Raw genomic sequence first — 27,679 nt, 5'->3', positions numbered from 1 at the left:
GTGACCTAATTACAAACCGGGATATCTTTCAGTGACATATTTACACTTAACCCAATGTTACTCTATTATCATATTTTGATCTAGTATTTGTTATTTTTATAGATATCTTTATGGTTCCTAAAAACTATCATGAGTCGTGCACCTCTCCATGAAATGACGCTGTTTATAATAACATTATTGTTATTTCTTTAAATGACACTATTATAAAAGGTGTCATTAGTATTTTTCAATTATTAACATTGTCTATAACAGTGTCTTTTGCTAAAGGATAATGCTTAAGACCCCTAAAAAGTGACCCCCCAAGAGACTCCCATTTAACGTAGAGTATTAGACGTGAAGTGGACCCTACATGTGTGTTTTTAATCAATGATTATTTTAATGTCACATAGATTTGGGGGACTTTTAGGGGTCAAATTTTGAAGGTATCTAACATTGTCCTTTCCTAAATATAATGAAAATGCTGTTGTAAAACAGCCTCTCCTAATTGATAAAACCATTATCATTAGTGGCGCTGTTTGTAATAGCATCATTCTTAATGACGCTGTGCAGAGGCCTTGTAAGGGAAAAAAACTCATTTATTGTAGTGAGATAAATTAAACAAAATGAACTTCGGCACTCGGGCACCAAACAGCCTCTTCAGGTGTGTTAAATAAGCACGTAACCCTACCCAGCTGCCCCCTCTTATCCAACTGATCGAAACGGCAAAACCTGGTCACTGTGCAGCACTCAGACCCACCCAATTTGACACCCACCAACACCAAGCCATGAACACCAAACTCCCCATCAAACGCAAAGCTCCACACCCCAATTCCCTTTCCCTCGATAATGCATCCACCAATGGTACGATCGTTGATGTTGATTTCGAGTCGAAACCCGTCCCCTTCAAGTTCCAGCGCATCTGGACGGAGCCCGACGAGATCCGTCTCCTTCAGGGCCTCCTCGACTCTGTCTCTCTCGGTCTCTCCTTCCCCAAAGACCTCTCTATCTTCTTCGACTCCTTCTCCAAGTCGATGTCCCAGCCCTACTCCCGCCCTCAGCTCTCCGAGAAGCTCCGCCGACTCCGCAAGAAGTTCCGCCTCATCTCTTCCCGCCTCGACCGCGGACTTTCTATCTCTCGTTTGTCTACTCACGATCGCGCTCTCTATGAATTGTGTGACAAGCTTTGGACTCCTCAATTGGCTTCTACCTCTGCTTATGGAAATGGTACTGCTACCAACGCCGTTGGTGATCTGAGTGGCGGGAATTTGGTTGGTGTTAAATTTAGTTTATCACCGGTTCTGCCTTCCGGTTTGTATCAGAGTCAGAGTCTCAATGTGAATGAACTTGGTAATTCGGGACTTTCCCATGTTGTTGATGCTACTGGTGGTGATTCTTTCGATGATTTTAGCGTAGGTGGTGATGGGAATGTGAGGCTGAGGGATCTGGAGATGGATTATCATTTTAGCAGCCGAGAAGGGAAAATGAGGGGGGCAAGTAGTGTAGGCGTTGGTGGGATTACGGGAAAGTGTGTTTTGGAAGCATTTGATCAGTCCTTGAATGAGGTGAGGAAGACTCTTACTCAGCAGAGTCTATTTCCTTTAGATAAAGGAAAAGAGAAAACTTTTCAGCAGCGATGGAGGGAGCAGCGGATGGCAGAACTTGGCATTTTCGCACGGCGAATGAGGTTGGTTCTTGACAACTATTTTCATGTGCAATGAGTATATAATTTTCTTGGTTTTGGATGTAATGTTGGCACATCACAATAGAATTGTTGATTTTTTTCTTTTCCTTTTTTTTTTCATTCATAGATAGGAAAAAAAAATGTACAGGCATAGGAGATGGGTTAAAGTTGGCTTATAATTGCACTTGATTATTTATGAATGAAAACTTTCTCGGAATTGTTTTGGATGTGCTGTCTTTGGTCATGGCTTTTTAACATTCTGAGTCACTGCATTGTTGACTAAGTGCGCTGGATTTCATCTCTTGTGAATTTGAACTTGTCTTTCCAGAAAAATACATGTTATTTTGTTGGAGGTATGAACTATGGCATGCTATCATGTGCTAAAGTGTTTGCGGTATGAATGAAAACTTTCTCGGAATTGATTTACAGTTCTGCATACAGGATCTGGTTTATCTTTATAAGCAAGTCAGTAGACTTTATACCACTTTTGCTGAAAATACAATGGGTTTAGGTGGGTTATCTAGTTGCTACCAACATCTGGCATAGCTTCCAAACTCCAAACCTAGTGTTGAGTAGCTTTTCTCCTGAATTTCTCGAATTTTTATAGCTAATCTGTAGTGTTAGGTGATTGCCCTTGGTGTATATAGTGTTTTTTTTTTCTTGTATATTAAGTCGTTTCAAAATCTTTGCTACTTCTAAGACTTGGAACAGAAACCTGTTGGTGATTATCACTGTTCTTTTTTATTATATATGAATTATGATTAAAACTACTTGATGGATGGATCAGTACTGTTTTCCGGGAAAGCTAATATGTCCTTTAGATTCTGATTATCTAAATTTAAGTTGCTCATGTTTCAATTCAATAGTCAATAATTTAGGTTCCTTATTCCATTCTACAATCTGAAGCTTGATTTCGTGAAAACAGGAGAAGCAATCAAAAAAAATTTTCAAACCAAATTCAGAACAAACTGTACTGCTATAAATATTTATCTTCCTTCCTAGACTCTGTTTTAGTTGGGCCTTGTGTGGAAAGGCCAATGGATTTCTTTGCCCGGAGTTAAACAAGTACAACTCGCATTCAAACTAAACAACTTTGCTCTGTTAGGTGACACAATCTTGACTATCATTGTGTCTGTTCTTCCAAGTCTAACTCTAAACTTAGCCCCATCAGTCTAAACCCTGCCCATCAGAGGCTTTTCATGACCTTTCAGAGCTTACAGATTTAAAATGCTTCTTACTAAGTAAAAGAAACTCATAACTTAAAACATTTACATATAACAAGGCAATAACATAGATGAGCATTATATGCACTCCATGTTTTACTAAGTGCACTCCAAAATATCATAAAAAACCTAATCTTAAAACATCTCATTGTCCCTACCATTTTCAGTCCCAAATCTTCTTCTTCCATGAAACCCTAAATATTCTCAGCTTCAGCCCTAACTTCCTCTCTCCTTCTTCTTCTTCACTTGCCTTCGACGGGGACCTCTGATAGTTTTGACAGAGACAGCGGCACTTCAAATCAAACACTTCATTTGTCCATTCCTTCTTCACTATTGATGCTACCCATTGTGGCAAATCCATTCCATTCATTGCCTCTACAGGCGACTTACCTGTTAAGAGTTCCAATATGATTACTCCAAGGCTGTACACATCTGTCTTTGTGTTGGCGTCCTTCAGCTTTGAAAGTTCTGGTGCAAGGTAGCCGAGCGTTCCTGCAGTGGCAATGACATTGGTATTGGCAGCAGATGTCATGAGCTTGGAGAGGCCAAAGTCTCCTGGCTGTGAGATGGATTAGTCCAAGAGCAACACCCATGGCACTTCTCAACCCATGGTAGAGTTGTAGATTTAGAGTTTGGGATCCGGGTGCAGTTTTTGTTTTTTTCAAAAAGCAGAAAAATGAGTGAGTGTACTACTGAATGTTATGTTTTTAAATGTGGTGCAGTAAGATTGGAGTGTACTTAGTTAATTTTTGGATATATATAGTACCTGTTTGGCACCCGGTCGTGACTCACTGATCGCACCTCGGCAAGATCTACCGGCCGTTTGACAATAGTTTTGTGTTTGGCTTCTCGGAATGTTGAGGCTACACCGCTCCAAATGCCGGTAAAATCAAAAGCAGCTGAGAGATGCTTTTCTTTCTAACGCGGCAGACTCACCTCTGGTTACTGTTACTGTTACTACACGGGATCTTTCGTCTTTCGTAAATGATGGAAGTTTAAGAAAATGTGTTTTTTTTAATCTCATAGTTGTACACGTGGTGGCATTACGATAGTTTTAACATTTTAATTTTTTTTAATTGTAATTGTGGCATCATTTTATTACAAGAAGCAAGGCATGCCAATTTTTTTAAAAGTTTAACAATATTTAATTAAATAATAGTTAATCTGGATTGGCTTTTTAAAATAAAAAATTATTTTAAATTTATTATTATTTATAAAGTACAAAACAAATAATTAAGTTATTAGGATATATTAATGTAAAATATATATTAGTGTTATAATACAAACTAAATTAATAATTTTTTTTTTAGAAAATAAATCATCATATAACAAACATTAATTGACTAAACTACATTAACTTCACAAAATTATTTATTAAAATTAGACAAATATCATAAACTACACATCAACTGATCTCATCGCAGTTTTGTTCATCCAAACGCTAAACTACAAATCAATTCACCTCATCACAGTTTTATTTCCTGACACGTCAAACGCTTTTTGTTAACAGAACTCACCTCACAATACTATAACTTTTTACCTCATAGCATCACATTTCACAACATCAAAATACGAAGTACTCCTAAACGGTCCCATAATGTTCATCCATAACATAACCATGTGAATTAATGTAGATGGCTAGTAGCAACAACTGTGTTTGACATGTGACACGCAGCCCATTTGAGACTTTCACAATTTGGGCACAGTCCTTGCAGATTCACATTTAAGTTTATGACTTTTATGTCAAAACCTAACACCGTTGACTATGGTGGAGTTCTTGCAATTTGCAAATCAACTAAGATATATTATAATATAATGACGGTAATCATGTGTTTATGACAAGTGTTGTTGAGTGTTAATATGCATGTTGTTGAATAATTAGTGTTGATGGAGTGAGTTGAAATTGGGTTCCCCTGATTATGTGCATTAACTAAAATTTGAATAAATTAAATTCAAATTATCAATGTACCCCTTTTATTTAATAAAATTACAAAGTTTTCATGAATTGACGACTTTTCATTTTAGTTTTATGACATTTTCTACATGCATGACATCATCAGTTTCATTTTTTATTTTTTTTGTTAACCAAAACTTCAAAACGGTTTCTCTCTCAAAATATATGATAATTTTAAAGAAATTATATATTATAAATCAGTTTGAAAAACTCTTTTAAATAAGATCCATCATCGATATATTATGAGATGAAAAACTTTTCACATATAAATTTAGTGTGTATAAATTTATTTGCACTGTATATAAATTTCAATATATATGTGTATAAATTTATTTGCACTGTATATAAATTTCAATATATACTAATCATAACAATCCACAACAAAATATACAATAAACTATTGCAGATAAACTAATTTAGATAATTTAGTGTAGATAAAATAAATTTTAATATATAGTAACCATAACAAAACTACAACAGATAACACATATAAATTTAGTGCAGATAAATTTCAGTCTATACTAATTAACAAAATCATAATATAAAATGCAGATAATTTCAATCTATACTAATTATAACAAAATCACAATAGATAATGCAGATAAATTCTATGGGTCTTAGAGTCTTCTTTCGAACGTCATAAGAATCGTCTCAATCAGAGATCAAACTGGTGAGTTATGATTGTCCGAAAATACTAACGTTGAACACATTTATATCATAAATACAACTCTGATATACAAATTTTGAGCCTCGATTTGACCTCTAAAAGTTTCGAATATCCAAACATGTCTTAGGAAATGGTTTTTTGCATAGAGATTTGAGTTAGCAAAAATGAAAAACTGAATATGAGTAAGCTTTTAAGTTACCGGTTGGAAGCTATTAAAGTGAAAAACCATGACCAAAAATTGGTTTTAACCTATTTTGAGTCATGTGTGGAGATGCTCTTAGAATCTTTTTTTGAACGCCATAAAAATCACCTCAATTAGAGATCAAATGAGTGAGTTATGGGCCTATGACTATTTGAACAAATTGACATCAGAAACACATCTCTGATACGTAAACTTCGAGCCTCGATTTGATCCATGAAGCATTCAAATCTCCAATTGTATTAGACACAATTCTGTAGGTATTAAAGTCTTGCGCCATAAAATTTTTATCAATCGGAACTCAATGACGTTAGAAAAAGATATATAATTGTTGAAATTTAGAAGTAAAATAAGGGTTGAGAGTACTTTGATCAATAAAAAAATTTAAAATATTTGTCTTTAATGAAATATATTTTACCTATTTATGTATCGTATGAGTTGAAAAAAAATAGAATGGATCTATTGCAATAAAAATTTATTTTGAGACCTATTGCTAATTAATCCTAAATTAATCAATTTAGGCACCACCATTTTATTATCTTAAATTAAACAATTTAACCCTTACTCTCTTGGTGTTGGATACTTAACAAAGGGGCCTATCTATCTAAGATATGACTTACAAGTTACACCGTCCTACAGCTCTACATCTATTCCCAGCAACAGAAATTTAAACCTTCAAGGCTTTTAAGATTTGAAAGAGTGATACCGAACGAGACCAAAAAAAAGTAATACTGAAAGTTAATATGCACTTGCAACAAAATTCCGGGCACGCTGTCCCGAACTCTGTAAATGCCCGCACATTATAAATCCTAGTTACATCCCAAATTCTTAGCGAACTTGAAAACAACACATGTCGCGAATCAGCTGCAGTTGCACCTACGTTCCTCTGCTCCCCTATCCACAGAATAATCTCTAAAACACAAGTGTAAACTGGGTTGGCTGAAATCAAAGGTGGCATACGCAGGAAAAAGACGTCCTTATCTATCACACTCTTTTATTTCCTTCTTATCTTTCCATAATTAAGTCTCCTGTTTTTCATCAATATATATGACGTCACAATCATAAAGAGCAACGGTTCCTGATTCTTTTTGAATAATAATACAATCGTGTGGGACCAAATAGTAAAAAATTTGGAAAAATCCAGATGGCTTGTGACAGGGCCCACAAACTTAAACGGAAAAGATCCTCGTTCATATCGGACCCCACTTCATTCCCATTTTACCCTTCAAGGATTCACTTATTTACAAATAAGGATACGAAATACCTTTTTTGTCCTTCAACTTTTGGTCTACTGAAGTTTGCTACTTTGACGAGAAAATGATAAGACCAGTGAGGCAGTGACTTGGTGTTATTTTTTATTGAATGAATACATTATTGGATGAGATTCTATTATAAAACGGGCCTCCTATTTACGCAACAAATTTTGTTTATTTCATCCCCTTGTCGGATTTAACTATCAAAAAGATGTCTTGATTTTTATTCTGTGTGACGGGTTTTGAGACATAAAGAGAGTGATGTCAAACTTATGGTTAAAGTTCTTGTTTTTTAAAAAATTTGAATGACACAAAATGATGAATTATATGACAATGATGTCCATATCACGTGATAACAAATAGACAAAAGATGATGAATGACAGTGACACTTCCACCGTAGATGGCTACATCTGGCGTTTAAATTGGTTAGATAAACTTTTTTTATTTATCTAACATAATTTTATTATATTAATTTGAATGCTTAAAATATGAGAGGAGACCAATGATTTATTTATTGAATACACATTTACGCATGTTACATCTTTATTCCATATTACAATATACAAAAATACATTTATGACGTCATATGGAAATATCCTTGTAATTACCAAATAAGGATTCTCTATTTGGGAAGGAAAATCTTAAATATTCTCCTATTTATGTTAGTGAATTGACACTGATGTCTAAATTGGGTATTTTATAATCTCTTCTGTCAATTATGGTTCGGTAATATGAAATAATGAAATGTCATTTATTATATATTACCAACATTTCCATTGTTGGCAACTTCTGATAATGGCATTTTCGTAGTTGTCTTTTTATCACCGAGGGTAAAGTCGACTAAAAAATAAGTATTTGAGTCCACGTGTTCTTTGACGCGGAATCCCCATCTTGTCATCGCCTACAAAAGCCCGATCCGTCCCCCCCTCACGTTTCTCTCACAGCGCATTCGCGCGCTCTCTGTCGTCGACTTGAACGTGAACACTCTTTCCCTGTCGTTTCACGTGGTAAGGAACTGCCGTTTTACACCATGGATGAGAATTCTGCTCTTATAGAACAAATTCTCAGAGAAGATGAGCTTGAGAGAAACGGTGGTGCCACCACCAAGCACCAAAACGACGGCGGCTGGCAAACTGTGTCATATAACAAACGTAAGAAGAAGCCTTCGAGACTGGATAATTCCGCGGCCGATCACCGCCCCAACGGCTCCGCCACCACATCTGATGTCTTCCGCTCGATCGAGCTCCACTCTGAAGATCGTCGCCGGCGAGCCATCGAGGCCTCTGCCGCCATGAAAGATTCCAGCGTAGTCAGATCAAACAGGAATTTGGACGAAGACGGAGAATACACCGACGAGGTTGCCTCCGCCGGTGAAGATGGCGCGGCAGAGGCCAGCTTGAAAAAGGCCAAGCCCAAAAGGCCGAAGAAACCTAAAGTGACGGTAGCAGAGGCCGCAGCGAAGATCGATGCGGAACACCTGGGTGCATTTCTTGTTGATATAACGGTGAGTAATCTGATTTCCATCAAAATCTTTGGTTTTGCTTTCCAATTTGCTTTTGTAGAGTTTGATAGGCTTCTCATTTTCTTTTTGTGCTTCGAGCCTTCTATTCGATGGATGATGTGGCCATGAACTGCTTAACTCCTTTGTTTTTCTATGTTGTCTTTCTTTTTTCTGTTGTAGGCATCTTATGAGTCGCAACAGGACATACAGCTGATGCGTTTTACTGATTTCTTTGGGCGCGCATTTGCATCTGTGACTTCGGCCCAATTTCCTTGGTTGAAGTTGTTCAAGGAGTCCTCAGTTGCAAAAATGGTTGATGTAAGTTGCATCTTTGAAAGTTTTAGATATGTCAATGTCAGTATCAATTTGGAGAGTTAAAAGGAAAAAGCAATTCAAGGTGAAAAGTGTTGTGTCTTAGTGGTTGAATTTGTGTGATTGCAATAGAAGTCTACCGTAGCTGTACGATAATTGCCTTTTTCTTGTAAAATGTTGGAATTGATATCATGGATTCACTCACTTTTTGTTTTTGGCTCCATGCAGATTCCCCTTTCTCACCTCTCTGAAGATGTTTATAAAACCTCAGTTGACTGGCTCAACAAGCGATCACTAGATGCAATAGGTTCCTTCGTGTTGTGGTCATTGGATAGCATTTTGGCTGACTTCGCAAGTCATCAAGGAACTGCCAAAGGAACCAAAAAGACGGCTCAGCAAGTTTCGTCAAAGTCTCAGGTAATTTTCAGGGAAATTACATTGAGTATGCAAGCAACTAGCTGTATAGTTTATGTTAACTGATGTATATTTTTTAAACTAGCGATAAGTTTGAATGGCGGTGTACTCTGTTCTTTGGTTATTCTGTAAATATAAGACCATGAATATGCTGGCAGTTAACTGCCGATATCTTTAGTTAATGGATAACATGACAAATAAACCTTACATGTTGGCATAGACGTTAGAGTATTAGACAGCAAATGTGACATGTGACAGCATCTCGGGTATATCTTCTTCAATCAAATCATTAAAGTTCCCTACTCGGCTGGCAGTATACCATGTATCCAATAGAGTACTAGCCATTAATGCAGACATTTATAATGATATTGTCGATGCTATGAATAAAGGACAATGTCAAGAAGCATTTGCACATCAGAAGTTCAATTCCACAAAGCAGTTGACATGCAAGAGCATGTTAAGAAAATAATTGATGGTTTTGCTGGAACTATAGAAGGAAGGTGGTTAAGATTCCTTTTGCTAGTTATTACCCTTCCTTTTCTGACATGTGACATCCGTTATGAGTTTTGACATATGATAACTAGTGGCAATGGAAATTTTTTGATTCATGCATACTTTCTGTATATAAGGAAAATTTCTAAGTACTATCTCTATTATTATGCTGTCGGTGCTATAGTTGCAATGCCCTATTTCTATTCATTCTTCTAATGGATCTTCACTCTTCACTTTATTCTGATATCCACTGGGGGAAGACGATTTGATCCCTTGACCTTGAGGCAAAATGACAAGGATCCGACCCTGGAAATGTATTGTGTTTGAATTGGAGAGTGCTACTTTCATTAACCCCCAGAAAAAATGAGCAGGATTATAAAAATTCAAAAAGCTTCTTCAGCTTTTTTTTTTGTAGTTAATTAGTGTTTCAAATGGAATGTTAAAATATCCATGCTCGGTTTACCTTTAAACAACAACATACCAAGGTAAACCACAACATACCAAAACTTTAGGAATATCAATTTAAATCACTGTGCCAAATCAAAATCTGTTTTGAAACTAGATTTTTCAATCCTTTAATCTCCAGAATATTGCTATTTTATTTCCAGTAGGATTGCAAAATAAAGTAGGAGGTTATATACTTATATTATACATTAGATATTCCTCGTAGTGCTATGTATGGAATAGTTCTTTACATGCGTCCTATTCTCTTTCACCTTCTGTTCCATCTTTATACTGTCATGAACCAGAAAAAATAAATAAAAGAAGGCACAGTGTACTGCTACTTGTTTTGTTATCTCATGTATTAGTGATGATTGAGATTGATACAATTTAACTGTTCCTGTATTACTGGTGATCAGATGTGCTCATCTAATCAGTGGCCTCTTCCTCCATTACATGTACTTTGTATGGCACAATTAGTAGGAAAGTCACACAGGCTCTACCTAGTAGAAATCCATCATCTTGAAAGTCACTTTGCTGTGGTTGTTCAACTAAATGTAGATCAGATCAAGATTGTTTCTTGCTGTTTCCCATTCTTGTTGTGTTATTCGTTGCTTTCTTTCTTGTAATTGTTCTTAAGTGGATGGTTACTTCCTGCCTCGTTGTGTCTTTGTTCCATGATTATTTTTGTTATTTCTTCTGGTTGAAGGTAAAAAAAGAAAGTTCAATTTGAAGCTGAACCTCCTTTCGCTCCTCTAAAAGTGTGTTCTGTTGAATATGGAAATAATAAAGCTTTTTTGGGATGGGAATAGTGTATTATTTCTCATGTTCAGCCTTTTTGTACAGATGCTGAGAAAACCTCTTACGTCTTTTATTTAAGGATTGCTTATTTCATCCGATTGTAGTTGTAAATTATCAGGGAAGCCAAAATTAGCAATATCCCTTAGTCAGCTTGGTAATTCGTGTATTGATATTTTAAAGAACCCGCTTTTGGGTTTTGTCTTGCTCTCTATGCAGAGCAGAAGCCATGTTTGAATGGAATAGAGTATCGTTTCTTATGTTCAACTTTTGTTTATAGACTAGGAGAGAACATTTTAGGTCTTTCATTTAGGATTTCCGATCTCACCCAACTGCAGTTGTAAAATTTTCAGTGCAGCCAAAGATAGCAGTATACCTTTTGTCAGCTTGGCATTTAGTGTGTTGATATCATATTTAAAAATGCAGGTTGCAATTTTTGTGGTTTTGGCCATGGCACTTCGGCGTAAACCAGATGTGTTGATCAGTCTACTGCCTATAATGAGTGAAAATCCAAAATATCATGGACAAGATAAACTTCCAATTACTGTCTGGATGATTGCACAGGTAATTTTGAACAACATTGGGAGTATTCAGATGTGATGATCAATGTTTTTGCAAAATTTATGAAAATGGTTTGAACTTTGGTTTCCCTAGGCTTCTCAAGGAGATCTGGCTGTTGGTTTGTACTTGTGGGTTCATGTTCTCTTGCCTATGCTGAGTGGCAAGACAAGTAATAATCCTCAGGCCAGAGACTTGATTTTGCAGTTGGTTGAGAGGTTTGACATTATTGCAAATGGAAATAGCTTCTCATAGTATCATTTCCCTCCTCTTTTTTCTGATGTAAAATATAATTCATCTCCAACATGGATCTCATCATTTGTATTTCTTTCTCCCTCTCATTCTTATTTCTCTTCTCTTGGGAAACATCAGGATTTTGTCCTCCCCCAAAGCTCGTCCTATTCTGATAAATGGTGCTGTTCGAAAGGGTGAACGCCTAGTGCCTCCGTCAGCCCTTGAACTTCTACTGAGAGTCACCTTCCCAGTATCCTCGGCTCGAGTAAAGGTGGGTATTTTTGGAGAGCTTTGCACCATATAAGAATGAAGCAGAACTTTTCTCAAAAATCTGACATATGATGAATTTGTACTATGCATTCTGCCAGGCAACTGAGAGGGTTGAAGCTGTTTATCCTAGTTTAAAAGAGGTTGCCCTTGCGGGTTCACCTGGAAGCAAAGCAATGAAGCAAGTTTCTCAACAGATGTTGGACATTGCTGTCAAAGCTGCTGGAGAAGGTAATGGTACACTAATCAAACTGCTTCTTGTTCCTTATTCTTCTCATCAATGGTTTTTACTCTGGAACTTGACTGGCAATGCCCATACACAGGTGTCCCTGACCTATCAAGAGAAGCAAGTGACATTTTCATCTGGTGTTTGACCCAAAACCCCGAATGTTACAAGCAATGGGTAGGTATTATTTTATTTTTTGATATATTAATTTGATAATTTTTCTACTTATCTTTTACCCCTTTTGGGCCTTTCGGCTCCTCTAAATTCCTACTAACTTCATTTGGCTTCTCTATACTGCTCAAAAATAGGACGCGTTTTATCTTGACAACCTCGAAGCAAGTGTCGTGGTTCTGCAAAAGATGTCTAATGAATGGAACGTCCACTCTATTAGACACTTTACTCTTGATCCCGTGAGGGAAGCTCTGAAGAGTTTTAGGCAGAAGGTAATATCTTTCTCTTATGTCTTCATTGACATGATTTGTTTTACGGACATCAAATGAAACTCCGTCAATATTCTTCCTGGTCTTTTATCAGTTCCCATAAATATGACTAGATTTATCATTGATATCTGGGCATTTTCAATACTTTTTTAAAATAAAATACTTGCCTCTCCTTTTATTCACATCTGCCAAATAGACCCCTTCCACTTCATGCCCAAAAAGGAAAATAATAAATAAATATATCTAATGGGTGCTGGGAATATGTTTCAAATTTCAAGTTTTTATGTAACTAATACCGAATGGGTTATTAATTTTTATATTTCTCTTGTATTGAGCATCACTGGAACCCGAGAAGCCATTTTATCATGGGTTTATCCGTTTTGAGCTGACAGCAAACAGTGGGAATTCACAAACATGAAAATACTAACTTGTGCATTTTGCATCCTTACAGAATGAAAAAGAATTGAAGGCGGCAGAGCCAGAAGGTACTGCCCACCATGCGTTGTTAAAGGATGCTGACAAGTACTGCAAGGTGATTTTGGGACGATTATCGGGAGGCCATGGATGCATGAAGAGTGTGGTGCTTGTATCTGTAGCGCTGGCTGTGGGTGCTGCCTTGATGTCCCAAAATGTGGGATCTGGGGACTTGCAGAAATTGTCTGCAATGTTTAGCTCACATTGAACCCCCTTTCACTGTGGCAAGCTAGCAGTTCATATCTTTGAGATGGCCTGTATGCAAAATGCGGTGAGGTACTTTCAATTTAATCGTTGACTTGATCCAATGAGATTTAGGTAAGAATACAAACAGGAGTAGTACTGGCAGGACCGAGGCACAAAATTGCGCGAGATGAAGGTCCTGCTGCTTCTGGTTTATGGTTTCAAGTCAGTATAGTGTCTTTTCTTTCTGAAGACAATTTTACAGTGTTTTTTTAAAAATGGTTGAAACTTTTTGATTATGAAACTGAAACATGGATATACAGGATTGGAAAAGCATCATATTGTGTATTTTCACACTCTCCGGTGGTGCAACGGTGCCACACAAGTCTCACAAAGAACATGAGATGATTAGTGGGGTTTGGACTTTATGTAGGAGTTGGGCATAGTAATTCTATCTTATTCTTACCTGATTCTGACAGGTTTAGGGAAGCTTAACCCTTAACGGGTCTGAGTATGGATATTGAATATCCAATTTCAGGGCTATATTAGTGAATGACAGGTGGGATAAGAGTTAACTGAGTTTTAGTATGGAAAACCCTAAAATCTGGTATTAAAATTGTAAAGGATTACACTCTTCTATGAGTGCTGCCTAACAAACCAGTGTCATCCATGATTATATGGTTACCAACTTACCATATTTAGTAGGCCACTCACAAATATCACGAGGGGCACCTTCTCTTGTCACACGTCCATTGTTTGCCACATAAACACACACACAAATAAAAAGATCTCATTTTCCATTTCATCTAAAATATAACAATCTTTATTTTTAATTTTTTTAAAAACTTACATGAAAATTATTTTTTGAAAAGGTGGATAGACATGATTGTATTCATTTGCTCAGTAATTAGGTAATTGAGATTTATAGGTAATCGCGCCATCATAAAGATGGATTACAACCAAGATGATTGAAAAAGAAAAAAAAAACACAAACCCTAAAAACTGGTCGTTGTTGGACACCCCTAGACGATATCAAGTTTCACCGGACTAGATTGGATTAAACAAATAAAACATAACAAAACAAAGCTGGCATGGAAATTATACTTGAGTTAGAATAAGCAATGATCAAGATAGTGGGATTGAATTATCATACAGTAGTGTTAGGTAGCTCATATAGTGGTAGCCCAAGTCTTCTAAATGAAATTTTAAAACATTTTAACTCTCAAAATACATGTTAGAATAAGCGCAGGAAGTTCTTTCTAACAAAATATATCTTAATTCCATTGTTTTTTTCAATGGAATTTTCAAAAACAACGAATTCAGAACTAAAACAATGAATTCTAAACTGTGCTTTAAAAAACAATAGAATCAATATTAAAACAATAAATTTTGGACAATAAATTATGGAATAAAAGAGTGGAAATAAAAATATTCCATTGATTAAATCAATGGAATAAACCTATTGACCTCCCGTGGGTTATCAAATTGATGGACTACGTGTCATTTTCGATTATCATAAGCATTATTAGTCTAACTGTTTAATTACGTGTTAGGAATAATGATAAAAAGATTTGAGGAGATTTTCTTTGTCTAAAAAGAGTGAAAAAGGACATAACAAACACAGACATCAAACTTGAAAAAGAGGGCAATACCAAACAAACCCCACAACCGCATTCACCGCTCACTTTATATAATCCCCAAATTCATGCCTTAAACAACGCCCAATAAAAAAATCTCCAAATCCAAAACCCCCATAAATATCCCCCCCCCCTCAGTTTCTCACTTTTCATTCATCCCCATTCCCCCATATATTTATCTTCTTCTCTTGTTACAAGAAGAAGAAGAGGAAGAAGCAATTTGTAGCTAAAATGGCTCCTTCACGTACTTCACTCTTTCTACTAGTCTCTCTGTTGCTTCTCTCTACATTCTCTGATGTGGCTTATGGTCGTGGCAAACTCCGTCCTTCGGGTAAATTAATGTTCATGATATATATGTAAAGCTAAGAAATTTGTCATGTACTAATTAGATTCATAATTAGTTAAGGATTTGATCATTTGCATGTATATATGCAGACTGCTCGCCAAAGTGCACGTACCGGTGCTCCGCGACATCGCACAAGAAGCCTTGTATGTTCTTCTGCCTCAAGTGCTGCTCCAAGTGCTTGTGTGTTCCTCCTGGTACTTATGGCAACAAGCAAGTCTGCCCTTGCTACAATACCTGGAAGACCAAGGAAGGAGGACCCAAGTGTCCTTAATATCAATATATATCACCCTATAATTCTATTATCCTTATATAGTAGTACTGCACTGAGAATCACTCAACCAAATCCTTAATATATTGTGGGTATTTTGTTAATGATGCTTTCTGGATAATCCTAAATCTTTAATTTCTTTTTGATTTGTAGCAATTTGGGATGATTCAGTTATTAGTTTAGGCTCCGTAAAACGTTTCGTATCAAAATGATGTCAAAAGACGGAGTTTTATTCGAAATCGAACGAAAAAGTGAAAAATTCGTACATGAAGAGAGTTGAGCAGTCCAAATCGTCTTTTAGACTTTTAAGATACCAAAAACAATTTTCATATACAAAAGCAGTATGGTCACCTAGTTCCGGCCAATGTTTTAGACTTTTAAGATACCAAAAACAATTTTCATATACAAAAGCAGTATGGTCACCTAGTTCCGGCCAATGCTACAGCTCTATAGGTGAGGCTTGCATATAAAAACAAACCATTTTCGATATGCAAAGAACTGAAAGAAGTACAAGCAATGACAAACCTAATTCACTTACTAATTTTTATATACTTAGGTGTATATGTAGCCGATTTTACAGTCTCTCAATGGATCCCATATGAATGTGTCTACTATGATTTACCATTAACGGCATATAACTCATCAACCTATAACAATCCTCAATAGTGTTCCCATCATAGCCATAGAGTGTTTTCAAGAAATAATAATGTTTTTCAGCAAACACTTTACCAATAAGACTCTGGAGTAATTGGCTACATATTAATCATGAATAGGCCTTTACAAATTTACCGTGAAAATCAATCCGCCAAACCGAATCGATTGGTCAATTTTTTTATAAAAACAATTTGGAAGATTCGATAGGTTCGGTCATTTAGTGTTGTAAATCCACACTAACAATATTATCCGCTTTGGGTTGACCGATTCCCATAGATACATCGGACCTGCACGGCTTTGTTTCTCCTTAGGTCCAAGCAAGTGAGTTAAGTCCAACCCACTCAAGCCTAGGAAAATGTATTGTTAGTGGTTAAGGGTGGGCTTGCTCCTTATAAAGGAGGAGTTGTCCCCCCTGCACTTGTGAGCTGGGTTATGCCAGACCCAACAAGTGGAGTAGATTTCATGTCCAACTAGACCGAATTACTCCGATGCCATGTTGTAAATCCACACCCTCATACACACCAACAATATTGTCCGCTTTAAGTTGTCTGGTTATCGTAGATACATCAGGCTCATATGGCTTTGTTTTCTCCTTAGGCCCAAGCAAGTGGGTTAAGTCTAACTCCAACCCACTCAAGCCTAGGAAAAAGCTTTGTTAGTGGTTAAGGGTGGGCTTGTTCCTTATAAACAAGGAGGTGTTAACGTTCCCACATCTTACCGATGTGGGACTTTACATTTAGTGTGATTGAACAGTTATAACTCATTCGTTTGAGCTTTTATTGAAATTATTTTTTAATGTTCAAAATAAGACTCTAATACCAACATAATTGTGTCTAATACATATGTTGAGATTCAAACATTTCAGGGGTCAAATCGAGATTCAAAGTTTGCGCATCAGAGTTGTATTTCCGATGTTAGTGTGTTCAGATAACCATAAATCACTTGTTTGAGTTTCGATTGAGGTAATTTTTGTGGAGTTCGAAAGAAGACTTTATGACCCACATAATTTTTTTCTAATACGTGTTTCGAGATTCGAACAATTTAGCGGTTAAATCGAGGTTCAAAGTTTGCACATTGTAGTTGTATTTATGATGTCAGTGTGTTCGGATAGCCATAACTCACTCGTTTGAGTTTCGATTGAGATGATTCTTGTGACATTTGAAAGAAGACTCTAAGATCCACAAAATTATGTCTAATATACTTGTAGAGATCCGAACGTTTTAAGGATCAAATTGAGGCTCAAAATTTACATCAGAACTGTGAATCGTATAAACACAATTCTGCACTAAGTTTATTTGCACTATCTATTATGCAGTATTGATTTTGTTATGATTAGCATATGGTGAAATTTATCTGCACTAGATTTATCTACATTATATATTATGGTTTTGTTATGATTAGTATATATTGAAAATTTATTTGTACTAAATTTATATGCATTATATGTTGTAATTTTATTTGTATGTATTATGATTAGTATATACACTATTGAAATTTATCTCAAGTGCAGATAAATTTATATGCGAAATTTTCTCATAATATATCGATGATGAATCTTATTTGAAATAGTTTTTAATGCTAATTTTTGTATATAATTTTTTCAAAATTTGTCATGCATGTAGAAAATACGGGAGTACTAAAATGAAAAGACCCCTATTCATTAAAAAAACTTTGTAACTTTTCTAAACAAAAGGGACGCATATGTAATTTAATGAGTTGTTTCATTATTATTTTTTTTGATGGTTTTTATTGGAACTATCTTCTTTCAATTGCGTTTTTATTGATAATTGTCCCTATTTTATTTATACATGTAATTTACAATATAGCCCTTTTGAGGCGTTCATGTGAAAGTAAGTTCAGAAAATGTCATTTTAATACCCACCTGATAAATATTGGACACATAAGTCAAACAAAAATTCTCTTTTCAATATAAGTACATTTTTTTTCCACATAAGTACCTCTTTTAAAAATTAATAATTACATAATCTCACATTTACCCTTCTTCTCCAATAGACATGAATTTAAAAAAAATCCATATCTAAGGCACCTACTCTCCATCTCCACCATCGCCACTGCCGCAGCCACCACCACCACCATCACCGTCGCTTCTCCACCACCATCGCACCTCCATAATCATCTTCTTTATTTTTTTTATTATCCTTCTTCTTATTTTTATTAGTTTTCGTTTTTATCTTGTTAGATATGAGATGTAATATGATATCTGAGATTGTAATATGAGATCTGATATCGTAATATGAGTTCAGATATGAGATCATACAAATCTGAGATCGTATGTTACTGTTTCAATATTATTACAGATCTGAGATCGTGTGTTACTATTTGAAACAGTAACATTACGCAAGCAAAATGTACCAGCTTCGGGTCTCCCTTTGCAATGGCCATTTTGGAAGAAATATGGTTGGGCATTGTGCATCTCAATGAGGAGAGTCTAACGACGGTGGTGATGTAGCGAACCGTCGTCGAAATCGTCTGGATTTGAGATTTTTTTCTTTCATGTTACTATTTCTATGTTACTGTTTCATCATGTTACTGTTGTAAAAATTAATATTAGACTAATATTGACCTACATTATTATCATGTTAATGTATTGGTGTTGTAATGCAGAACCATGTACTATAGATTGAGTATTTTTTTAAGATCATTTGCTCTAATAAGAAATATGACAAGGAGTTTTGTTTATTATGAAACAGTAACATGAACACTTCTGAATGAAGACCCACCAAAAATTATGGGAAAATCATCAATGCTTATAATAAAGACCCACCAAAAATTAAATATACATAATATTAAAGATGTTAATTACGGAAAAATCAATGTTATTTCAATGATAACCAATTAAATGTGCATAAATACTATTAGGAACAACAAAAAGTGATAAAAGATGTAAAATAATGAAAAGTAATTGCTAAACACCAATTAAATGTGCATAAATACTAATAGGAACAACAAAAAGTGATTAAAAAAGGTAAAATAATGAAAAGTAACGGCTAAACAATTGAACAATCATAATCATAATCATATAATTAAGATAAGTGTATTACAAAATACTAAAGTGTTTTAGAAGCTATCACATCTGCTTCTATATGGCTCAAACTCTTGTCACATGTAATAAAATAAAATAAAATAAAATTGAAGTTGTATTAAGAAACGCTTTCAATCATCGCGCCTTTTTCGCCTCATGTGATCAATCATATGTTACAATTCAATAATGTCATGTTATACATAGCAATGCTATTATCGTGCTACTGAATGTACTTGCATTATAATTAAAATCTTTATGAAGTGTATAACACTTCAAACTTTGTCACTTTTAAAAATCTTTTAGTTTTACCTTTTAGTCGCGTGAATAAATAGGGACACATATTTTCACTTTGTTAACGCTACTGAGTACTCAGGTTTAGAATGAGATTCATGATTTATCTATTTATTATTATGCATAGAATGTTGTTCATACACATGTTCTTGGTGACCTTTGCCACTTTAGAGAAAAAGCAGCTCAACAAGAATTACTAAACTCTGAGCATATTTTTTCCTTATGCATCAAATTTTTCGTTTTCTCTTAGAAAATTATTTCTTAGCATATTGAGAAAAAGATATTGTAGTTATTTGATTTTCTATAATTCAAACTCTATTGTTCATTATGGTAACAAAGTATCGAAAAATTATAAAAAATCTTTATTTTTCAAATTAATTATATGTAACGCGAAATGCGAACATGCAACTAGTTATACATATACCTCAGGCCCAACAAGCCCATAGGCAATAGTCCACCATGTTGTTGTCAATGAATCAATACCAAGTGGGAATTGAAAGTTCAGATTTAATAAAGTTCAGTATAAGGCCTGGCCCACGACAAATTGAATAGGTTAACTTTAAATAAATGGGAGCTTTAGTTGTACCCAGTTTTTACTAAATAAACCCCTTGTTAATAGTAACCCATGCAAACTCTAAACTTTTATAAATACATTCAAACTACATAAATCTGAGATATTTCACAAACACACCCCGTAATCAGATCTGTCATTGCTGGTCATATTGTGGTCTATTGAGGTCATTCTCGAGTTGAAGCTTGTCGGAAATGTGAAATCGTCTCTTGTTTGGGATCAAACTCGGGTCGTCAATTTCAGGTAGCGTTTTGATTGAAAAATGGGTGGAATGGAAGCGCCTTGCCACGAGGAGTCCAAAGGTGGTGTCGGTTTCCTCCAACAGTAGCTAGATTGTCCGGATTGAACGACTTTTCTCGCGGTAGCCATAAACTTTCAAACGTGATTTCGGCGATTATGGTGGACGAAACTCATCGGGGTTGGTCGGGTTTAGTTCGTGGTGGCTTGGGCTTCAATTTGGTGGTAGTGGTTATCGGATTGGTTCTCGTAAGGCGATGACACCATGGTTGGCCGTGGGTGTTCGTGAGGAAGAAGAAAGAGATGGTGAGGGGGTGGGGTGTAAAGAACATATGTCTTAAAAAAAGACAAAGTCAAAGCAAAGTCAACAAAATCGGGGTACACTTAATAAAAACTAGGGTGTGACTAAAACTCGCCTTAAATGAAATAAATTGAAGCCCAACCAATAATAAAGCCTGGCCCAAGATCGAAAACCGAGGCCAAATATAAATAAAATAAGTTGAAGCCCAATTAATAATAAGGTCCGACCCAAGACCAAAAACTGAATGGTCGGTTTACAATTTTATTCTAACAAATATAATCTAAAATTTCAGTTCGATGAAATCTAACTATCCGCCTGTTTGGTGCAGCATCGGACAAGGAGGATCTGTTGTGCAGTCCGTTGGCGTCCAACGCTGCACCAAACGACATAGTGGCTCAGGCGAAACTGCTGTCAAATGGATAACGGTTTCGCCTGAAACTCAGAAGCTTCTGAGGCAGAAATGTTTGCAATATATATATTTTTTTAAAAGTTAACATGGAGTCCGCAGTGGCCACACTGTTTGTAGTTAAATATTATATTTTAAAGGCTAATGTGGGGCCCAACGTGGCCCCAATGTTTCTAATAAAACAATAGTTTTTTTAAACTTTAAAAATAACATGTGGGTCCGATTTTAAGTAATTTATTAATATTTTAAAATGTGGGACCCATTTTTTAATTAGTATTGTTATAATAAATTATATGAATATCAACTTTTAAGAGATTTTTATGCTTAAAATTAATTTTAATAAAGTTATATTTATTACATGAATTAAATTTAAATATTAATTTTAATATAAAAATCATAAAATCTAATATTATAATACTTTAATTCAACATGTTTTCCGCTAACGTCAGTTTTTAGTTCGTCAAACAACTCAAAGCGTATTAGTTCAGTTTTTTTTTCACAATTTTTCTACTAGCATTAAAAATCAATCCAACCACTCTACCAAACGGACCCTATGATAATTGACCATTCACTGCCCAAATCATGAAGTCAATCAAAAACTTTTTTAATAAAGAAGTGGGAAGGATGAAGTAGAACAATAGAACTTACAACCTTCAAATCACTTGAGTGAGAGTGCAATGGTAAATTCTTACGAGACCAAATCGCATGAACTCAGAAGGTCTTAAATTTGGTTTACGCTGGAAAGCAATAACCTTATGACCACACGTTGGACGTTGGTCCAACATATCCTATCGTTAGGTGAAAAAATTTGTGTGCATGCAAGATTGACGGCCTGAATTTATACCCATATCAAATGTGCAAATGAGAAACTTGTATGTTTTGTTTTGACTTAAAAAAAAAAAACTCACAATTTACAACATAACAAGAAAGTATTACATTATTATGCTTACTAGCGTCGTGCCCGCGCTTTGCGGCGGGGAGTTGGGTTGATGTATGAGACGGCGGTCATCGACGGAGTTTCGAGAGGAGCTGCAACAAAAAAAATTCCAAGCTTCGAAAACGACGCCGTAGCACTGCGAAGGCAAAGGTAAAGGGGATAGGACAAACATACGAGTCGGGACCCGCGTTGTCAATTTTGCAGAAGATAAAAAAAATCATAAGTCGCGTAGACCCTTGAAACACACGGAACAGACGCGCGCGTGCAAAGCACGGGAACAACAAAAGCTATGCATCGTAAATTGTGTGAAACGAAAGACACAATTGACTGATTGGGGTTGAGAAATTTATTGGGCTGTTCTTCGATCAAGGGAAGATTTTGTGATGGGCCTGAATTAAGTTGAATTGCTCGTGGCAATGGGCCTCAATTAACGACTGAATATATTGTAGAAATTGAGTGCGATATTTTTTTGCAGAGAGAGTGGACCTTTTATTGTCCTGATTTGGTCCAATTGTTTAGGTGATGGGCGGAGGTTTTTTTCCTTATTTATTTGATTTTTTTATTGGCTGCATTAATAGTTGTGTTTTTATTAATGTCTTAGTTGGGCAGGTCAGGTACCTTATTAAATCATTTTTGAGGGTGGAATGATGATATTTTTTTGAGGGAAGGCATCCTGTAGTTATTGCGTTCGTTCCACTTTATCTTCCATTTTTCTTTGGACGTCCTATGCTTCGTGTTGTGATATGGTCATCGTGATTTGGTGAGGTTCGTTTGGTCGTCGTCATCGGCGTGAGTGATTTCATGACATTGTTAAGAATTGTTTAGGTTTCCTTTTTTTTTTTTTCTTTTTTTTTTCTCTTTGTGATTGTTAAAGTTGTTTATATATAATTTTTTTTTTAAAATTCTGAGGGCTCTCTAACTATGTCTTTGTTTAAATTTGTTGTCTATTTTGTCTTTTTTTGGGCTAATTTTGTGCAAAATTTTGGTTCTTGGCGGTTAAGTTTCTATTTAATTGTTTTTGTCGACGTTCTGGATTTTTTCTTTCCGATGTTCATGTTTGTGTCGTAATTTTTTGGTTGGTTGTAAGCCATAATTTTTTGGTTGATCGTTAATGGGTATTTCATTTTTTCTCGTCTATAGAATGAAATTTAAGTGCCGTTTTAGAGTCAATGTGCACCATCGTGGATTTTGTTTTCAGATGAGTACAAGAAATACGTCGGTGGGACAATCACGGTTCTTACTAACGTGTCTATGGAAAGTTGGTGCAAGGAACGTTGCACTCGTATGCTTAAATATTATTTATCAATTGATGCTGAGCATGTTCATTTTAGATATTTGAGCAATTCATTTTTGTTTTGTAATGATCTACTGAGGTTAAAGAAGAGAAAGATTATACGGAAATGGGCATCACTGGTCTTATGAAAGGGGCTGTCAATTTATACGCGTGTCATCCTTTTGTTGATGTGTTATCCAGCAATGTTTCGAAGGAACACGATCCATTTTTTGTGGTATATATTGTAATTGATTAGGTGATTGAATATTATTGTGTTAGAAATTATTGTCTCTCTTTTGTTTAATAATTTGTTTTTGTACTTGGAAGTGTTCTTCGGAAAGTTCAATTTCTGTGTATTTTTGACGTGGAAGTTTAGTTGGGGCGAGGACCAGAATCTCATTGAGGTTGGGTTTGCAGCGTGCTAGATTAGGTTTTAAATTAGATGATTTTGCCGGTGCTTGTGATGAGACGGGGTTCTATTTGTTGCACACAAGGATGTATGAGGTACAATTGTGTAATTTTTGTCACTCTTTGTGTAATAATAATATTTCATATTTATAATATTCAATTTATAATGTTTGTCGTAGATGTGTCAAATTGTCGTCTGTGACAATAATGTTGGTGGTGGTGATGGAAAGTCTTCTACAAGTTTTTCAACAAATTATGGTCCCGGAGAATCTTAGAATTTGGAAGGGGTTAATTGTTTTCTCAATGTTAATATTTATCGATGTTCTTAATAATGTGATTTTATTTTTTGTTTTACTTGTTTGGTGTGAAGAATTATTTTCCATTGTTTATGGAATATTTATTTGATTGATGATGTTTGAGTTGTTGTATGTTTGCAATTGTTTGATTTGTTAGATAGCTAATGTAGTGCAAAGTTTTGAAAATGATTATTTCGGCATTGCATATTTTGAAAATGAAATTTTCAGCATTGAATATTTACATATATATGTTTGGCAATTCATTGACACTAACATAGTTAGAACAAAATAACATTTCTGCACTTTTGTTAGTCGTCTATTCCTTCATTTCTTAGCTAGCTAATGTATTGCAGAGGTTTCAAAATGATAATTCCAGCATTGCATATTTACATAGATATGCTTGTGGAGTAAGTTACCCTAATATAGTGAAAAACAAAATAAGGCCTTTGCACTTTGCTTAGTTGTCCATTGTTTGTTCTTGTTGCCAGCTTCATCGACATTCTCCATCTTTGATGCAACTTTCATCTTTCCACGTATATACACCTGTAACTTCGTAATTCATGTATACTATCATCTTAAATATTTGGGAAAACTATATATATATATATTTTTTGTATTGATTATGTGCTTTTGTTAAGGAAATATTTAAGGGCATCTTACCAGTCAAGAGCATTTTTCTTCTCTGAAGTCAAAAGGAGGCGGTGGTATTGGTCACATTGTTGATGACCATTTTCTGTTACTGGTTTCTGCTTCATGTATGTTTTGTTTCCTCATCTCTTCTTCTTCATGTTCTAATTTTGATCTTGTCTGCTCCATGTTGCCTGCAATATCATTTACCAAATCCATGATATCAAAAATCTCACCTATAAGTGGTATGAATTTTTGGCCATTGTAGTTTGTTGGAATGAAATTTTCATGCTCTATTTGTTCATCCTCTTTGATTTGTTGTGTCTCTTCATCGGAAATTTTGAGCGTCTTCTCTTCCTTGATTTCAGAATATTCGAGAGTGACCTTGAGAGCAGTTAATGCATTTAGAGTTAACTTTTCCATCTGAATTCTGCACCAATCCATCTTTGCAATCAAGTTTATGAGCTGGTTTGGGCATCTGTGCTCACGTATAACACTGGATCTTGCTTCGAAGTTCTTTGTTGTTTCATATTTCAATGCATTCTTACTGTTTTGCAGAATGGTCTGATAGAATATCAATGTTTGCGAGTACAATTGTTTCACCGTTGGCATGAAATACGTCTTCCTCTTATCTTCTTCCGTTGATGTGAGAATCTTGACATGGTGCATTATTATTTTCTTCATCAACACATTCATCTGTTTTTCCTCATCAATCTTGATCAGGATGTCGTTTTCGCAAGATTGGCACAGATTTTCAAAATTTTCGCAGTCATGCCTTTCCCATTCGAGAGATGTTTGTAAGGCACTTTTTTCCTTGCATACTTGCTCTGCATTCTGAATCAAGAACTTCATTTCTTTTTCTGTTAGATCTCCCTCGTCCATTGCAACTGATTCTAGCTGCATAGCAATCCAATCCAATGCATCGATTGCATCCTGATGTCTCCTTCCAAATATATTTTGAGCTTGTAGTTTTCGTTGTATTGTTGATGTGAACATTCTTGCTTAATCCTGAGATAAAGTTAAAGAAAATTATTCTGAGGTACATATATTCATGAATAATTTCAAAGCTATAAGAATGATGAATGTGGTTTTATAGTAGATTGCATGTTTTGATGGTGAATGTGAACTGTAGTAAATATGATTAAATTTTGAGAAAGCTATTTCTTTTTATTTTTCATCTTGTAGATATGTTTCTGATCTAAGAATATTTCATAGAAGAAGTCGTGCAGGAGTTCAGATAACAACCATTATCTGTAGTAAGGTGTAATATTTTTTCATGAGATTTGGTTAGCACAGTTGATAATTTATATGGTGGACATACCTTATAAAAGGAGCTGAAAGTTGTTTGTTTTCCCTTCTGCAGGATCTTTACTCCATGGAATCTACCCGACTGTTGGTCATTCTTGAAATTTTGATATCTGATGGTGGTTATTGCAACGGAGGATGGCGTTTTTAAATGCCTATGATCTTGTACTTTGTTTTTTATCCTTAATGTGTCCAAATCCTGACCTTTAATCTTGCATTGACTTTCGTAATATTCTTTTGGCTGCTCTGTTTTTTAATCTTATCACTGTGTAAGAAGCAGTTATTGTTTGATGTGTGGGATTGTGTGTAGTGGGTTTTAATTACCGGAGTGGACGTTTGTTGATGCTTAGTTTGCATTAAGTGGATTTTTCATGTTTTTAGTTTGCCACTTGGTTGGAATTCAGTTGATAATCATGGTCGATTTTTAATTTATTATTATAGCATTGTTATGATTCTTGTTTTGTTAATGAGGCAATATTGGTATATTAATATAGAGACACTATCTAATTTCCTGAGCATATCTGGGAGGAAATTTTTGTTATATAATATCTCAATTTAAAAGGATCGCATACCTCATGTAAGTTAAAAGAAACAAATGGAGAGCTTGAATTAAACCAATTAATAGATCTGTAATCCATGAGGAGCATGCAGATATACTATGATCTAGAAAAATATTATGTATGCTCTTAAAGTTGAGAAGTCAATAGTATCACATGAAGAAGAATAATTAACCTGAAAAAAGTTGTGGAACATAAATAGGACAAATGCAATGAAGAGAGCATAACATAATGATGTGCACGAATGAAGTTCAGTTAATAGGAAACCTCCTTCTTTATACATTCGACAAATAAGTTGTGAACCTTCGAGAGTTACAATACATAATGAGAAGAAACGTTGTTGAGCCCCATGAGCACACAATAATGTTTTTGAATGAAAGGCATATTCCCCCGAGCTTCCCTTGGAGTACTGTTGCCGCATTCGACACTATTATGCCTTGTGTTTCTTAAAAATCAACTAAGTCACTTGATTGAATAAAACCAGCATACACGACAGCAACCATCAATCCAGCAAATAATAGCAAAAAACCCAGAGAGATGATGAAGAGCGAGCAAGAGAAGGCTTGCAAAGATGAGAGCCAAAAAATGCTTTTTGAGACAATCAGTTCATTGCTATTAATAAATGAATATGGGCCACCTGAATAAAGCAATGAAATATGATAACATCTACAGTTTCATATTATTCATTGCACTTAGATCCCGAGGTTTTGCAAGGAAGAAAAATTGATCTCAACAGATGAGCCCTGAATGACTACAAGTGTACTGTAAGAATTTCAGGCATGATTTGGTTGTCTAGATCATCCATGGTGGCAAAGGACTAAAGTGAGTCAAATATAAATCTGCAGCAATAAACAATAGAAAATTTTTTAGACGTAATCCAACTGAAGATCCAGAGAGTTGAATATAGAAGAAAGTAAAAAAAGTCGTAAAATGATGCAACCAAAATCTTGATTTCACTCTTTTCAAAAAACTTCTAACAACAAAACCAGCATTTCAAGATCTGACTTAGAATGTTCAGGAGGAAGGACATAAAAAAAGCAGCTATGTAACATAGTCAAGAAATATATCAAAAGGCAGAAAAAACTATTAATCATACTCATGCATGGACACAACTTACTATTTTTCACTTTTCCTTCTACTGAAGGATAGCCTGCTGAAAAAATCACCGCATGCTTTAAAAGAAAATGTTTGAGGCTATAAAATTGCACTTTAAGAAACTGACAGA

General features: G+C 35.3%; 3 protein-coding genes across 3 annotated transcripts; all 3 read left to right on the top strand.

Moving 5' to 3' along the window:
- The first annotated feature begins 640 nt into the window (after nucleotides 1–640).
- Nucleotides 641–1,887, top strand: LOC120012040. Its single transcript, XM_038863275.1, has one exon. The coding sequence runs from the start codon at nucleotides 765–767 to the stop codon at nucleotides 1,695–1,697; it is 933 nt and encodes a 310-aa protein (XP_038719203.1). The 5' UTR covers nucleotides 641–764; the 3' UTR covers nucleotides 1,698–1,887.
- A 5,979-nt stretch (nucleotides 1,888–7,866) lies between these two features.
- On the top strand, nucleotides 7,867–13,653 carry LOC120013698. The gene is made up of 10 exons (XM_038865588.1): nucleotides 7,867–8,461; nucleotides 8,639–8,776; nucleotides 8,999–9,187; nucleotides 11,342–11,479; nucleotides 11,570–11,691; nucleotides 11,846–11,978; nucleotides 12,076–12,205; nucleotides 12,298–12,377; nucleotides 12,509–12,643; nucleotides 13,092–13,653. The coding sequence occupies exons 1-10, from the start codon at nucleotides 7,988–7,990 to the stop codon at nucleotides 13,320–13,322; spliced, it is 1,770 nt and encodes a 589-aa protein (XP_038721516.1). The 5' UTR covers nucleotides 7,867–7,987; the 3' UTR covers nucleotides 13,323–13,653.
- A 1,427-nt stretch (nucleotides 13,654–15,080) lies between these two features.
- LOC120013503 (protein RSI-1-like) lies at nucleotides 15,081–15,692 on the top strand. Its single transcript, XM_038865337.1, has 2 exons — nucleotides 15,081–15,265; nucleotides 15,370–15,692. The coding sequence occupies exons 1-2, from the start codon at nucleotides 15,166–15,168 to the stop codon at nucleotides 15,549–15,551; spliced, it is 282 nt and encodes a 93-aa protein (XP_038721265.1). The 5' UTR covers nucleotides 15,081–15,165; the 3' UTR covers nucleotides 15,552–15,692.
- The last annotated feature ends 11,987 nt before the right edge of the window (nucleotides 15,693–27,679 follow it).

The sequence above is a fragment of the Tripterygium wilfordii genome, chromosome 13 (genome assembly GCF_013401445.1).
Source record: "Tripterygium wilfordii isolate XIE 37 chromosome 13, ASM1340144v1, whole genome shotgun sequence".
In the NCBI taxonomy this organism is placed as follows: domain Eukaryota; kingdom Viridiplantae; phylum Streptophyta; class Magnoliopsida; order Celastrales; family Celastraceae; genus Tripterygium; species Tripterygium wilfordii.
This window is presented reverse-complemented; position numbering and strand designations above follow the sequence as displayed.

Bases quoted from the DNA above. Each gene is read 5' to 3' on its own strand.
- LOC120013503 (XM_038865337.1), top strand. From the start codon at position 15,166: ATGGCTCCTTCACGTACTTCACTCTTTCTACTAGTCTCTCTGTTGCTT. The intron at 15,266-15,369 runs GTAAATTAATGT...GTATATATGCAG, and splicing joins TGGCAAACTCCGTCCTTCGG to ACTGCTCGCCAAAGTGCACG.
- LOC120013698 (XM_038865588.1), top strand. From the start codon at position 7,988: ATGGATGAGAATTCTGCTCTTATAGAACAAATTCTCAGAGAAGATGAG. The intron at 11,692-11,845 runs GTTTGACATTAT...GGGAAACATCAG, and splicing joins ATTTTGCAGTTGGTTGAGAG to GATTTTGTCCTCCCCCAAAG. The intron at 12,378-12,508 runs GTAGGTATTATT...GCTCAAAAATAG, and splicing joins CCGAATGTTACAAGCAATGG to GACGCGTTTTATCTTGACAA.
- LOC120012040 (XM_038863275.1), top strand. From the start codon at position 765: ATGAACACCAAACTCCCCATCAAACGCAAAGCTCCACACCCCAATTCC.